Here is a 14,578-nt window from a genome sequence, read left to right on the forward strand (position 1 = left end):
TGATCTTTTACCAGATCTAATGTGTTCTCCTACATTTCACATTTCCACAAACTTAAGTGTGTCCTTTCAAATGGTATCAAGTGTATGCATATCCTTGCTACAGGCAGTTAGAATTGGGTATGTCATTTTAGGTCAAAATGGAGGGGGGGGATGATCGTTTAACCCTCCTGTTGTATGTTAGTTCTGTGTTCCCGGTCCAATGACCACTGAAGTTATTGAACATTACATGTTTTGAACTTCTATTTGCTTTTTATGGCCTGTATGCCTCAACTGGATTTTGAGTGTAAGCATGATGTCTGGATTATTGACTAACAAATACTCCGATGAAACTTATTGTGCTATTTATCAGACTAATTTGTGTCAAAGTTTAACAAGGACTCTCCTCACCAGTGTCATGATCAAAGAAATCAGGAGCTGAACATGCAGTATACCATTTGGTCATTGTGCTGCCACAGAATTAATTGTGAGCAAAGCATCAAAAAGTCTTTATATACCAGAGCTGCAAGAAAAGTTCTATATTATTGAAAGAATGTGATTGTGAGAATGCCAACAGGTGTGGTTCCCATGGTGGAAAAATTATATTGGAAAGGTTCCTGTGGGGGTTGCCATGGAAGGCAAGAAGGGGAGTTGAGGTGTGTGTATGTGTGCTCAAACGCATGCATGTGGGGGTCTGGGAGAGGAAGTGTGTCCCTCTGATGAATGGGCATGTGCCTGAACTCAATTTTATACACTAATTGTCTCACCCATTCAATTCTAATGACCAGGAACACTGGCTGTACAAAAGTTAAATAAAACACCCAAAATGTAATGAAAATCATCATGTATTTTGTGTGTTCAGATGCCCTGTGTGGATAAAGTCATGGAACCTTATGACAATCAGAGAGAACGTGTAAATCTGTACAATTCGATCGGAACACAGCTGGAGGTTTATACAAAGAAGTGATACTACAAATTAGCTACTGTATTTACACACATGCAGTCCTCAAGTACACCACAAGAGGGTTCAAGGAGTAGAACTAGAAAAATTGCCTATGCTTCCTTCCAACTGCACATTTTGCAGTGGAGAAAGCGAGATGAAACCGGTTCACAACCAGTTGGCCCCGACTGGTACCGGGTAGAGAGGAGGGGCTTGGCGCGACGTGGGGGAAGTTGCGCATGTCGCACTGACGGTTCAGGTTTGACATTTCCCAACGCCGACAAGAAACAAGGTGCATGGCAACAACTGCAATGTGGTCTACGTGTTAAATATTGTGAATTACATTCGACTAGATAGTAGATGTCTACACTTTGGTATCTGTGAGTAGTCAAACGTTTTAGTACAAAGCCAGCCAACTACTTTTGCTAGCATTACATTAGCAAAGTCAGCACAGCTAGCTAGCGTCCTTCATTTTGGTGAGACAGTTTGCTAGCTACCTAACGAGTGAACGGGACTATTTATTTAACCTGAACACCATTGTAGTATTTTACTCAAAAGGTTCGCGCTTACACGTTAGCTCGCTTTTTGTTCAGCTAAAAGTTCGCTATCTGGTGTGGTGACTGATTTGTTTATTGTAGCCTGTCACCGGCAAAATGACTGTCTTTGAAATGAATCAAGTCATCGGTCCCTAGCGAACGTCAAAAGCCAGGTAAGTAGCTATATAGCTAAAGCGGTAGGGTTAGCCAAGTTCTGTATTCAGTTGGACCTGGTGTAGCCCTTTTTATAGTTGCATGGCTGTAGCGAGTCTTTGCAAAACTTTACATCATTATGTTGACATGCGTATATAATTGGTATAGCTATTCACCCTCTCACTGTAGTTGGGGCTGTAAACAAACAGCGACAAGACGGCAAGAGAAGGGAAGGAGGCGCTCGAATCGCTCCTTCAGGATTCATCCACTGCATCAGCATCAAGGATGGAGTTGGCACTGGTAAGTTAGTAACGTTAGCGACACATGTATACATGAAGACTGTCTAGTCCACGGGCATTGTCTTTGGTCCTATACAAGCGAGCTAACCTGACTGACAGTGATACCGAGTCTCAGAATATTCACTTTAAAGGCGCACTATGCAAAAAACGTCCTGCCATTTCCTGGTTGCTAAAAATGTAATAGATCGCCTAATTTCAGTTTATATGCCAAACGTGTAGGGAATCGTTTGTTGTTTTTTTACCCATATATACCGCAGTGAAATGTTTTTTCCATAACCAAAAATATATATTTTATCTGATGTTTGTAGTTTGTGTATAAAAATGACACAAAACGCAAGAATGAAATTTAGGAACAGGAAGCATAGAAATAAGGCACATAGAGCATATCTGCTTCTTAGACTATGTACTTCTTAGGCTTGCTTTCAATGAGTGATCAATCTATAAATCAACTTTTGTGAATTTGGTTTTCACCCAAAAAGTTACATATTGCAGCTTTAAAATGAATGTCAAATAAAAACGAACGATTGCAAAGTTAAACAAACCATACATCTCAGTACACAAGGACTACGTTTAACAATTTCCACCAAACATTTTACTCAAACACATTTACTTGACCATTGCAGATACAGCGTTTGGTGGTAACAGAATGATGGCACAAACTGTTATTCTGTTAGCAAACTTTGCATCTGCACTGTTTTTCAAGAAAATTCGTTTTCTGCAAAGATTTGGTCTGAATACCTGGGGTCATGGGCAGGATTTGACTATATTCTCCAGAAGTAAGGAGTTGAAATCTACCAAAGTGCATGGAGGTGAGGCCCAACACCCTTTTATGTTCTACAGGCAGCCCCTCATTGGTCATTGTTGTCATTGCATTCTTTAGAAAAATAGGACATGTTTTTTTGTAATGTTGAGAATAATGGGTTGTAAGACTAAGCCTGTGACGTCAGGGTAAAGGAGGCTGCCATAGACTGAGAAAGTTGTATTTTCTGTGCAAACATTGTAATATTCTACTACACTAATTTTACATTGGTTATGTCATCCAGGCCTGGGGAAGACAGTGTAGTACACATGGGCTGAAAGTCACACATTCATTTGCATAAACAGACTTCCACCACCATCCAATTCTCAGTGACCCATATTTAGTGTCACACACACACAGAAAGACAGATACACACAGCGACACAGCCACTGCATGACTCATACATCGCATTTCATAGAGACAAAATTTGTCAGAGAGCGATTTAGAGGGGAGGAGAGAGAGCGGCGCAATTCTGTTGTGTATATGTGTGTATGTGCGAATCGGCGAGAGAGAGACCAATAGAAGCATGTGGATGAAGCTGGGGTGGGGGTGAGAAGAGGTAGCAGCAGCAAACCATTGTGTGTTAGATAGAGAGAGAGGGAAGCGAGAGATGGAGATGACTTATTTTGTAATATGCTGTTCGTAGCAGCAGCACAGAGAGAGAGAGGTGAAAGAGGGAGACATGCAACAGAAACAGGATTCTCAAGGAGGCAAACCCTCAAGCATCTTGGGAAAGGTAGGGAGGATAGCCAGTGGTGTTTGTGTGTTACTGTCAAGTGCCAGTGTGGATGCGTTTTCATGCTATGCTGCTGTGCATTTGTGTCTACATGCTTTCAAAAATAATTGTTAATCACCATGATTACAGTATTTGAGATTCGGCATCATACGCCTGTCAGCATCTGTCTTTGTGTGTGCCATCTGTGAGTGCGTATGTATATATGTTTGTGTGTCCCTGTGTTTTTCAGATTGAGTGTTTAAAATTCACATGTACAGGGTTGCAGGTGTAGTTGGATGGTACAGTGAACATCCGTTGCAGAACTAAGTGAAATAAAACAATGAAAATGGTCATAAAAAACAACAAGATAAATAGCACTATATACATAACTGTAGCAGCGATGAATGAATACATGTTCATTGAGGCAGAATAAAGACTGTTGTGGGGGTGAACATAGGGAGAGTAGCAGGCAGACTAAATGACCATTGAGGGGGGTTGGGGACCAAGTTAAAATAAATAATAGAAATAATAATAAGAATATACATATTAACTGCAACAGTGATGAATGTCAGTGGGGTGGGGGCAGAGTAAAAGACAGCTGTGGGGGGAGGGGGGCTGTCCATAGGGGGAGCAGCAGGGGGTATGGGGTAGTAGGTAGCTGACTAGTGGTGGCTAATTCAGCAGCCTGATGGTCTGGGGGTAGAACCTATTGGCCAGTCTTCCAGTTTTTGCCATGATGCTCCAGTACTGCCCACGTCAGAGTGATTGAAGCGGGGAGAACAGGCCGTGGCTTGGGTCCCTGATGATCTTCTTGGCCTTCCTGCAACACCTGGTGTTGTAGATGTCCTGGAGGGCAGACTGTGTGCACCCAGTGGTGCGTTTGGCTGCACGTATCACCCTCTGAAGTGCATTACGATCAGAGGCGGTGGAGTTTCCTTACCATGGTGCTCCTGTAGAACACTGAGGGCCCTGTGGGAGAGGCTGAATTTCTTCATAATCCTGAAGTTGTTGTGCCGCCTTCACCATGGTGACCGTGTGATTTGTACACCGAGGAATTTAAAGTTATTGACCGTCTCCACGGTGTCCCAGTTGATGAGGATGTGTCCAGCCTGGTTCCTCCTGAAGTCCACAATCAGGGTCTTTGTTTTGCTGACGTTAAGGGAGAGGTTGCTTACCTGGCACCACGCCGTTAGTGCCTACCTCCTCCCTGTAGTCCATGTCGTTGTTGTTGGTAATCAGACCTACTACTGTCACGTCGTCAGCGAACTTGATGGAGTTGGAACTGTGTGAGGCCATGCAGTTGTGGGTATACAGGAAATACAGGAGGGGACTAAGGACGCACCCTTGTGGGGCCCCCGTGTTGATAATCCGTGTCGAGCACGGGGGCGGTGAAGTCCAGGACCCAGTTGCATAGGGAGGAGTTCAGACCCAGGGATGTGAGCTTTGTAATGAGCTTATAGGACACTATAGTATTGAAGGATGAGTTGTAGTCCATGAACAGCATCCTCACATATGCATTCCTTTTATCCAGATGGGTAAGGGGAGTGTGCAGTGCAATGTTGTATGTACGTACGTGCGCCTGTGTGTGTTGGCATTTATCAGTGTGTGTCCCATTTATCCCACCGTCTCTAGCTATATTTAGCATTTGTCTGTGTACACCCCCCCCCCCCCTCTGTATTTGTCTGTCAGACGTGTGAATAATGATAACGCTGAGTCTCCATGTGATTCGCCATGACAGCTCCTCTGTTTGTGTGTCGACTGTCTGCACGCATCTCCATCACCACTGGTTGTGTGGGCGCTCGCCTGTGTTCTGTGGCTGTCGTTGCAATTTGTTGTATCTGTGTGTACTTGTGCATACATCATGAACATGTTTCTGTACTGTGCGAAGCCTTTTAGGGCATCGTTTGTGTTTTCAAACAGAATGTGAGGTGTAAGCCGTATTGCCTTCCTGCATGCCCGTGCATGTAGCATCAGTCACACACAACGACGTGTGGAAGTGTGCTTATACCTCGTCCCCTTTTTTTCTCTCACCCTCTTCTCTCTCCCATCTCGCTCTCTCTCCATGCCCCCCCCCCTCAGGCGCATCCAGCTCTCAAGGCCTTCATGTGTGGCTCCCTGAGCGGCACCTGCTCCACGCTGCTCTTCCAGCCTCTGGACCTGGTCAAGACGCGCCTGCAGACCCTGCAAAACATCATGAAGCCTGGGTATGTAGTGGAGCTCGGCAATACGGACAACAATCCATATCACCAATAAATGGACCCTTTTTTTGGGGGGTGCCGATTTTTTATTTTTTTATTTATTTACTATTTGGGTAGGTGCGCAGTTACTCTCCATTTTCACCCTATGTGCACTGTGTCAAAGAAATGGCCGTAATACATTATTATTAAGTTATTTGGTTACCAGGTGATCCAGCGTTTAAAAGATGACGTAACGCTGCTACAGAAAGAGACCTGTATATTTTAAACATTTATTTAGTTATGCATTTATTTCTTATAAAGACATGAAACTGATTTTATATGTAAATGTATTTAGAACTCCATTAGTCTATTGGTGTTTGGTAATTGCAGCATGTTATTTGCTCCAAACACAATGGACTTTTAGACTGCAAATTAGGCAGTCTACAGGCACCTGCTGCGCAGCTTCAGCTTCGATGTAGTGCAGTGGCAATGACATGTAGGGCTTCACCATCCTACTGGATCACATATCAGTTGTTGTTGCCAAATAGTGCTCTGCACCGACCGGTTTCAGCTCCGATGCTATTTTGGCATGACATTTCTCGTACATTTTGTATTTCTTGTCCAGATTGTGAACCATCTTCTTTTGCGATGTGGTGCTTTATCTGTCATTTCATTCCATCGGTTAGTGTGTGTTGCATAGTAAGTTGTGTGTGCAAACTATTCCTTATTGTGTTGTCCCTGGGCACTGCTCATGTCATGACTAGGGCTGTTTGTGACCATATTACCGCCACACCGGCAGTCATAACCACAGTCAAATTCCACGTGACCGTTGAGTCACGGTAACTAGGCTCCAAAACTGCACTTTGATGCCGCTGATAGCTTACCAAACTTGCTAACTTCTGCTACTGGCCGGTACTCTGCTCTCCATTGTCCCTTTTAAGTCTCTCTGTTCTTCTTAAACGGGCTACATTTTCTTCACATCATAATGTTTCTTTAGACCTGCCTAAAATAAATAATGGATTTATTGTAAGGCTGAAAGTAATATTAAATGGACTTTTAAAATGTAGATGTTGCTAAGGTCTGCATCAGTGGCTTGTAGGCTATGCGTGGTAGCCAGAAATTCTAAACACGTTTATGTTAATTAACAGTCAATTACCATTAGTCAGGCAGTTATTTGCATGACAATCACCTGCTGGCAACATTTCATAACAGCCCTAGTCATGACACTTGTTGGTCTCTGCCTAATTCTTCTTCGCCATGCTCTATTACCTGCCTGTGTTTCAAATGGTGGAAACAGTTGTTGGTGTTACCTCGAATGGTTGCTATAGTTGTGCGACAGTTCAAGCACATCGCCTCACTCTGCTCAATGTCACTAGGTTGAAAACCGAAATGGGCACAAACAACCAACACATCATCCATCTTTGGCAGCGATTGTTTTTGGATTTCTGGGACGGCAGTTTGTTTGTCTCCGTTCATTTGAACAAGGCTACTCGCAACATCACCAATGAATGAGGCCACTCGCAACATCACTTGGGAGAACTGCCAATAACAGCTTGGGATAGAACACGGCTCTGATTGGCTCGAATGAAACCGCATAGATAGAAGTGTTGAGCTCCGGCAGCGTGACGCTTTTCTCTATGCCTTTTTGCTTTCATATATGCTGTGCCGCTCCGTAGGCTATTGTTTAATGCACACAGGAACATTGTGTAATCCCCGAAAATGACCGACATTAGCAATCGGTATGAGTTCGAAGTGTTTGTCGGTAATTTTGGGTTTATCATCCCAGCTCTAGTCTGTAGGACACACGTGCATGTATACTTGCATAAACACTGATACAGACACACACACTGCAGTGTAGAATCCCCCTTCAGTAGCTTTCAGACAGTTTGAATCCCCTCATTTGGCCCATATATGCTAATTGAACACACTTCCATGCTAACAACTCCTCACTAGAATTGACCCCCGAAGACGTGTTGGGAACAAATCTACAGGTGACTCTGTCTTTGTAGACTTCCACTTATTTTCAACTATCCACTCTCTTAACTTAATGAATGTTGTGTGTTTAACCATGTATTTATCTCCTGTCTCAGAGCTCCTAAGGTGGGGATAATGACAGTGCTTGTCCAGGTCATTCGGACAGAGACCTTCCTGGGCCTGTGGAAGGGAGTGTCACCGGTGAGAATCTAATCGAAGCAGTCTGGCTTCCCTGTTCGCCTTGTGGTTTACTTTCCCTGTTTTAACACAGTCTGTGTACGAAATCTGGCTTAGTGTATCACTTTGGTTTAGTGGATCTTTTTTCTAGGAACCAGGCTTTCTTAGCAGATCACATCGCTCTCCAAAAACGACAGGACATTTTTTTACAACTGTTTTCTTTTGTGTGAACAATAGCAGAGGTGGCGTCCCCAAAGATGGCGGCCCCATGTACTTATCACAAATGCCTCGTTTGCGCATTTCACGGAATTGTACATTGCTCTCCTTGACTCTTTTATTGTGTCCTCATTAGCACAGTGCACATGATTCCAATTCTCGCTCCAAGACAGCGGCAATTTGAAAACCCCAAAAGGTTGATTGTGCTGATTTATTGCCGTCGTTCTCTGTCGTTTAAAAAAAATCAGTGGATGTCATATCTCAATTCCGAAATGTTTATCCACTTCGCCATTGTAGCTGAATTCTTCTTGAAGGTAGAAACAATCTAAATCTTGACCTCTCTCTCTCTCTCTCCTAACACACTCTCCTCACACTCATTCTCTCTCTCTCCCCCCAGTCGTTTGTACGCTGTATCCCAGGCGTAGGGATCTACTTCTCTACCTTCTACTCACTGAAGCAGCACTACTTCCAGGAGGGCCGGGCCCCTAACGCTGGGGAGGCTGTGCTGCTGGGGGCCGGGGCCAGGGCCGTGGCTGGGGTCTGCATGCTGCCTGTCACCGTCATCAAGACACGCTTTGAGGTGAGAGCTTCTTCTCGGTGTTGTGAATGGGGACGGACTACAATAAAAGATGGAGAGGGGAAGGAGCTGGGATTAAGGTATGGTTGAGTGTGAGAGAGGTTGTTACAGCTATATGAGGATGGAAAAAGACTGAGCGAGTGGTGTAGGATGGAGAGGAGAGGGTGGAGGGAGAGGAGCAAGGATGAGGTGAGGGTTGCTACAGCCATGTATGTTTAGGATGGATTAGGGCATGAATGGATGGGGGAAAAGGGGTGGAAGGATGTATGAAATAAGATGAAGAATGGTTCAGAATGTGTGTGAAAGAGGAAAGGAAGAATGAAGTCAGGAAGTAAACAAAGGAGGAAGGGGAGGAGTTGTTGGTTCAGTAATAGCATAGAATAAGCGCTAGCAGATTGGCTGGGATATTTCTGGTGTCTTTGGGCTGGAGATGGAAGGTATAATTAGAGCGAGGATGATGGTAGAATTAGCAGCCTGCTACCGCAGAGAGAGAGGGGGGGGGGGTAAAGGGAAAAGACAGGAGAGAAAGAGCAGAGAGAGAGAGGTTATCTGACAGTAGAGCTGAATGCCTTGGGAACTAAGCGCTTCTATCTGCATTTGAATAAATGCTGTCGTGTTGGTTTTATAAGGACTGAGCATCTAGCTGTGCATAGAGGATGTATCACGACTACAAATGTTTACTGGAACTATGTCGCCTGCTAGTTTCTTCATCTGTATGACTACGATGTGTCATCTGTTTATTAATGGGGCTCTGTTTGTTTCCAGAGGTGGTGGATATCTATCTGGTTTAGTGTTTAAATGTTGCTAGTTGTTGTGTGTTGAGTTAGCAGCCTCGCTGACTGAATACTGAGGGGAGGACGGCTCATAATAATGGCCGGAAAGGAGTGACTAGGAAGGTATGAAACCGATGAAAACCATGTGTTTGATACCATTCCATTGACTCCATTTCCGGTCATTATTATGAGCCGTCCTCCCCTCAGCAGCCTCCGCTGTATTCAGCATTGGGGTCCATTTCAATTCAGTCAATTGAAATGGAACCGACCCCAACCCTCTTGGTAACCTGTAGGTATTCCAGAGTGGACGGTACAACTACGTGATCTACTGTGGTTGTAGTGTATAATGGGGTGTATTACTGTGTGTGTTGCGCAGAGCGGACGGTACAACTACGTGAGCGTCCTGGGAGCTCTGAAGAGCGTGTGTGAGACGGAGGGGCCCAGGGCTCTGTTCTCCGGGCTGACGGCCACACTGCTCCGAGACGCCCCCTTCTCTGGCATCTACGTCATGTTCTACAGCCAGGCCAAAAGGTCCCTTCCACCGGGTAAGAGAAACACACTCGTCTGCCCTGAGGATACAGTCGTGAGAGGATGGGAAGAGGGAGAGGCCACAAAATGTCACACCGACACACTGAATAGTCAAGTGTGTTACTTCAGCAAGATTTCTTTACATTGGTGTCTGTTAGTGTAAAAAGCTTTTAAACGCCATATGGGGTATTGCTTGCACTGAATTCCGAGTAATCCAGAATAATGACATGTATTTTCTATTAGTGCCCGGGTAGGTCTGACATTCTCTGTGCGGTCTCTTCCCTCAGAGGTGAGCTCGTCGCCCTATGCCCCGTTGGGGAACTTTGGCTGTGGGGTGATGGCTGGAGTCCTAGCCTCTGTGGTCACCCAGCCAGCTGACGTGGTCAAGACTCACATCCAGGTCAGCCCCTCCCACTGGACAACCAAGGACGCCATTCGCTACATCTACATGGTGAGGACTGAATCTTAATGAAAATATACAGTACATGATTAATATCCTGTGTGTAAGGTCCCGTTCTTGGTCTTCCAATTTTTCCCGTTCTGAGGGTATTTTAATCCTTGAGATATAGCTATGGAGCACTTCTTATTGAACGTAAATGTTCCTCCAAAAGCGACTGAACATCTCTTCTTGCGCGCACTACTGTATTTACCAACTGAACAGTGATTGAACTCTCCTCTTCTCTCTCCTTCAGGAGCATGGTCTGAGGGGTTTCTTCCGTGGGGCTGTGCCACGCTCTCTGAGGAGGACTCTGATGGCAGCCATGGCCTGGACCGTCTACGAACAGCTGATGGCCCGCATGGGACTCAAGTCCTGAGGAGAGGCGTCAGGGAGGAACTGATAAAGGAAGAATGACGTGGGGACTTGTTTTTATACAAAGCAGCAGTTTGAGGGGGAAGAAAGTGAGAAGGAGGGATAGAGAGGAGGTGTAGGGACTGTTTATCACTGCAGCTAGCTTGGGAAAGACAAAGAGGTGGGTGTTGGTGGCACAGAAGAGTGAAAGGTGTGTGTGTTTTACATGTTGATGTTTATGAGAGTTATTGTGAATGTTTGTATGTCCTTACATTGTCAACCCTGACCTTAAATTACATTCCCTCACTGCTGAGAACTGAACTGATCCCCCTCTGAGTGTGGAGACCATAGAGAACTATCTATTTCTATGGGGGAGACCATAGGGATCTATTTAATTATATTTCTATGGGGGAAGACCCTCTCAGACTGACTACTATGGATACCACTCCGGTGATAAGAGACTGTCACTCACTGTCTAGGACTGTGACTAACATCTAGGTGTCTCTAACACTCCCAAGACGAAACGGCAGCTTTGATTTAGTTACCTCAGCAAGAGGTTATCTGCTGGCTAAAAGTGTAGTGGACTGGACAAAGTAACCCTGTGCCATGACCATGCAACATATTTACAAATGACCGGCAGACTACATTATCAGCACAGTGATTATTGTGACCTATCGACTGACTGAAGGAAATACAATATTTATTGACTGACTGACTAAAACCATTTATTACTAGCTTGGACAATCAAGACAATATTGCTGTGCATTGTAGCAAAAGACTAGGCTGATATTTTATATACTGCAACTGCATAATTAGCTACTAGAAACTTGCCATTGGCATACTTAGCCATATTAAAATAGTGTACAGTGGGTGTTCTCTATACCCAATTAAACTGGGATAACATTTCTAGTGCATTCCATTCTGGTTGCAGTGTTGTAGACCGGATGTGCTTTATCTAACCAGTAATGATAGTCAATCCCAGAGCCATTGATGGATAATTGGCTCTAGTCAATCCCATTGGAACCCAGACGATGCAACTCTGGCCCCCTTTGGGCTGTAGCATTGTGAGACAATAGTCAACATCGCGATCATGAACATGCAGCTTCAGCATCACTGTATTACATGGGCCAGATTCAGTAGTCACAAAAAGAAAGCAAACCGGAGGGACTAGCTGATCTTGTCCTATACGAAACATAAAATCTGGTTTTCCGATGCAAAACATTTTGCGACGGTGTGCACTAATGTACACTACCCAGCTAAATATAGGAATCCATATCAGTGATGCACAGCCATGGTCCTGGATGGTCTCTTGTTAGTTTTGTAAATGAATAGGCCTATGTATTCAGTATTTTGAGTAGTTTGTTTTTGGACGCCCATACACGTGTATATTTCTTAACCCACAATGTCCAGTGTGCCATGTTCAAAAATAAAAACCCATGACATGTCTGTTTTAAAGAGATGTGTTTATATTGAAAAGCATTGTGCAGATTGAAAATATACACTGAGTGAGCGCAACTAAATATTAGGAGGGTGTTCTTAATGTTTGGAATACTCCGTGTATAGAGCCTGTTGAGCCCTATTGAAGTTTCTAGGACCAGAGATGGCTGATAGAAACTGATTTAAATATATATTGGTGCACTAGTAGCACAGGGCTACTCACTCAATGCCATCACTACAATCACTGTTTGCCAACTGCTTTTGCTTATTATGCACACACATGAAAAAGGACATAACATAGCTTCAATATACACTCAGTGGCCAGTTTATTAGGTACATCCATCTAGTACCGAGCCGGACCCCCTTTGCTTCCAGAACAGACTGAATTCTTTGTGGGCGTGGAAACGTTGCTCAATTGGTGTCAAGGGACCTAACGTGCGCCAGTAAAACTTTACCCACACCATGACACCACCGCCACCAGCCTGGATGGGGGAATGGACTCATGCTGCTTACGCCAAATTCTGACTGCCATCAGCATGAATGAACAGGAACCGGGTTTCGTCAGACCAGGCGATGTTTTTCCACTCCTCAGTTTTCCAGTGTTGGAGATCATGTGCCCACTGGAAGCGCTTGTTTATAACTGGTAGAAGTGGACCCCGGTGTGGTCTGCTGCAGTAGCTCTTCTTTGGCAAGGATAGATGAGTTGTGCATTCTGAATGCCATTTGTGGGCCTACTGTTCGCTTGCACGATTCTTGCCATTCTCCTCCGATCGCTCTCATTAACCAGCTGTTTTCACCCACAGGACGGCCGCTAACTGGATGTTTTTTGTTTGTCGTAAACCCGAGACACTGTCGTGAGTGAAAAGGCCATTAGGCCGACCGTTTCTGAGATACTGGAACCGGCTCGCCTGGCACCAACCACCATACTACGCTCAAAGTTGCATAGGTCACTCGTTTTTCACATTCTAACGTTCAATCGACTGGTAACTGAATGCCTCGATGCCTGTGCCTGCTTTTTATGGCAAGCCATGGCCACGTGACTCACTGTAGGAGCGAACCATTTTTGTGAAAGGGGGGTGTGTACCTAAAACTGGCCACTGAGTGTAGTTTGAGTCATAGAGGGGAAACACTAAGTTAACCCTAGCTCAATGCCAGTAAGTGAATTCACTTTAGAATTCAACACATATTCATTCATTCATTCATTCATTCAAGCCCCTTAGCGGCTGGTAAAAGGACTGGGGTGATTAACTTTTCTTGCGAATTGGTAGTGCTTCAGCCCTTGTCTGTGTCTTTTGTTGTTGTAACACAGTAACAACTCTTACCACCAAATTGTCCTGTGCCGTAACATTTTTGCCTTGGCGAGTATCATCACTATCACTATTGTCCTTGATATTGTGACTTTACATTGTATATGGTCTGTTATTATTGTCAATATTTTGTGTGTGAGTTTGCTCAGACTGATGCTGTGCCTGTTTTTTTGTTTTTACGTGAATAAAATCCCCCCCATTTTTGTACAATTCCTGATGTTTATTTGATTCAATCTTTGCCTAGATTAACTTCAACACTGGTTCATCATGTTATCATCCTTTGTGGGTGTCTACCTTGAGCTGCTGTATTATAAGGCTCAAATCTCAGTACCAGGAGGTTTACTACAATGCTGATCAAGGAGAAAACCAGCTGACTTGCCTAAATAGTCTAAGCTTTTATTTTTTATTAAAACAAGCATGAGATGGGCATGATTTAATTGATTCAACAAATGAACACCTAAGTTCAGCTTTTATGAACCAGAAGATCAATAGTTATTTCTGGTTGCTTATCAAAGTTAGCTGGCTAACTCATTGATGATAATTTGTTGTATAGCCCGCTGATGTCTTCAAAGCAACACCACATTGACATAACAGACAGTGACAGGCTACAGCTCATGTCCTCAGAACACCGGGGTCCATGTGTCCTGAGGAAGAGACAGGCACTACACTAGACAGCCCCACAGCTGACTTTCTCTGATGTGGGGAGAGGGGGATCGTGATCAGAGGTTGATCGACACGTGCTGATATGCACAAGGACACAGTCCCTAAGACAAGTTAGGTAAACATATTCTTAAATTACCTCTTTGGCAAGTATTCTCTAACAGCACAGATTCCTTGCAAAGTAGGACAGATCTTTCTTGAAACACCAATCCACTATCTTTGCTCTCACACTTTTACAGTTGCCCCTGTTAAAATAACATGCATAACCATGAGAAATACATACACCCGTGTGTACAGTACCAATCCATAATGCAAATAGACTTGGCCGATAAAAGCAGAGTAAGGTTGTCAACCAAGACAGTGATGATATATCAAAAGAGTGAGGGGAGTTCATAGAAAAGTCTGGTCTTTCAGTGGATTATCAGCCATCAGATATAGATAGATATAGTCTTGTATGACTCATTGCTTCCTACATTTACACTTATCCAGAGTGACTTATAGTTAGTGCATTCATCTTAAACTAGCTAGGTGGGGCAACCACATA

The 14,578-nt window shown here is 44.2% G+C and overlaps 1 protein-coding gene across 6 annotated transcripts; it reads left to right on the forward strand.

Annotated features, from left to right (window-relative positions):
* Positions 1–1,055: 1,055 nt before the first annotated feature.
* On the forward strand, positions 1,056–12,076 carry LOC124015631 (mitochondrial glycine transporter B-like). Of its 6 annotated transcripts, none has more exons than XM_046330999.1 (10): positions 1,056–1,208; positions 1,555–1,625; positions 1,774–1,905; positions 3,350–3,439; positions 5,498–5,622; positions 7,686–7,770; positions 8,360–8,542; positions 9,689–9,857; positions 10,128–10,291; positions 10,533–12,076. In XM_046330999.1, the coding sequence occupies exons 3-10, from the start codon at positions 1,891–1,893 to the stop codon at positions 10,653–10,655; spliced, it is 954 nt and encodes a 317-aa protein (XP_046186955.1). In that variant the 5' UTR covers positions 1,056–1,208; positions 1,555–1,625; positions 1,774–1,890; the 3' UTR covers positions 10,656–12,076. The 6 variants fall into 6 exon arrangements, with proteins under 6 accessions (XP_046186955.1, XP_046186953.1, XP_046186956.1 ...); XM_046330997.1 differs by having other exon boundaries at positions 1,795–1,905; XM_046331000.1 differs by having other exon boundaries at positions 1,103–1,296.
* The last annotated feature ends 2,502 nt before the right edge of the window (positions 12,077–14,578 follow it).

The sequence above is a fragment of the Oncorhynchus gorbuscha genome, linkage group LG26 (assembly GCF_021184085.1).
Source record: "Oncorhynchus gorbuscha isolate QuinsamMale2020 ecotype Even-year linkage group LG26, OgorEven_v1.0, whole genome shotgun sequence".
NCBI classification, from domain to species: Eukaryota; Metazoa; Chordata; class Actinopteri; order Salmoniformes; family Salmonidae; genus Oncorhynchus; species Oncorhynchus gorbuscha.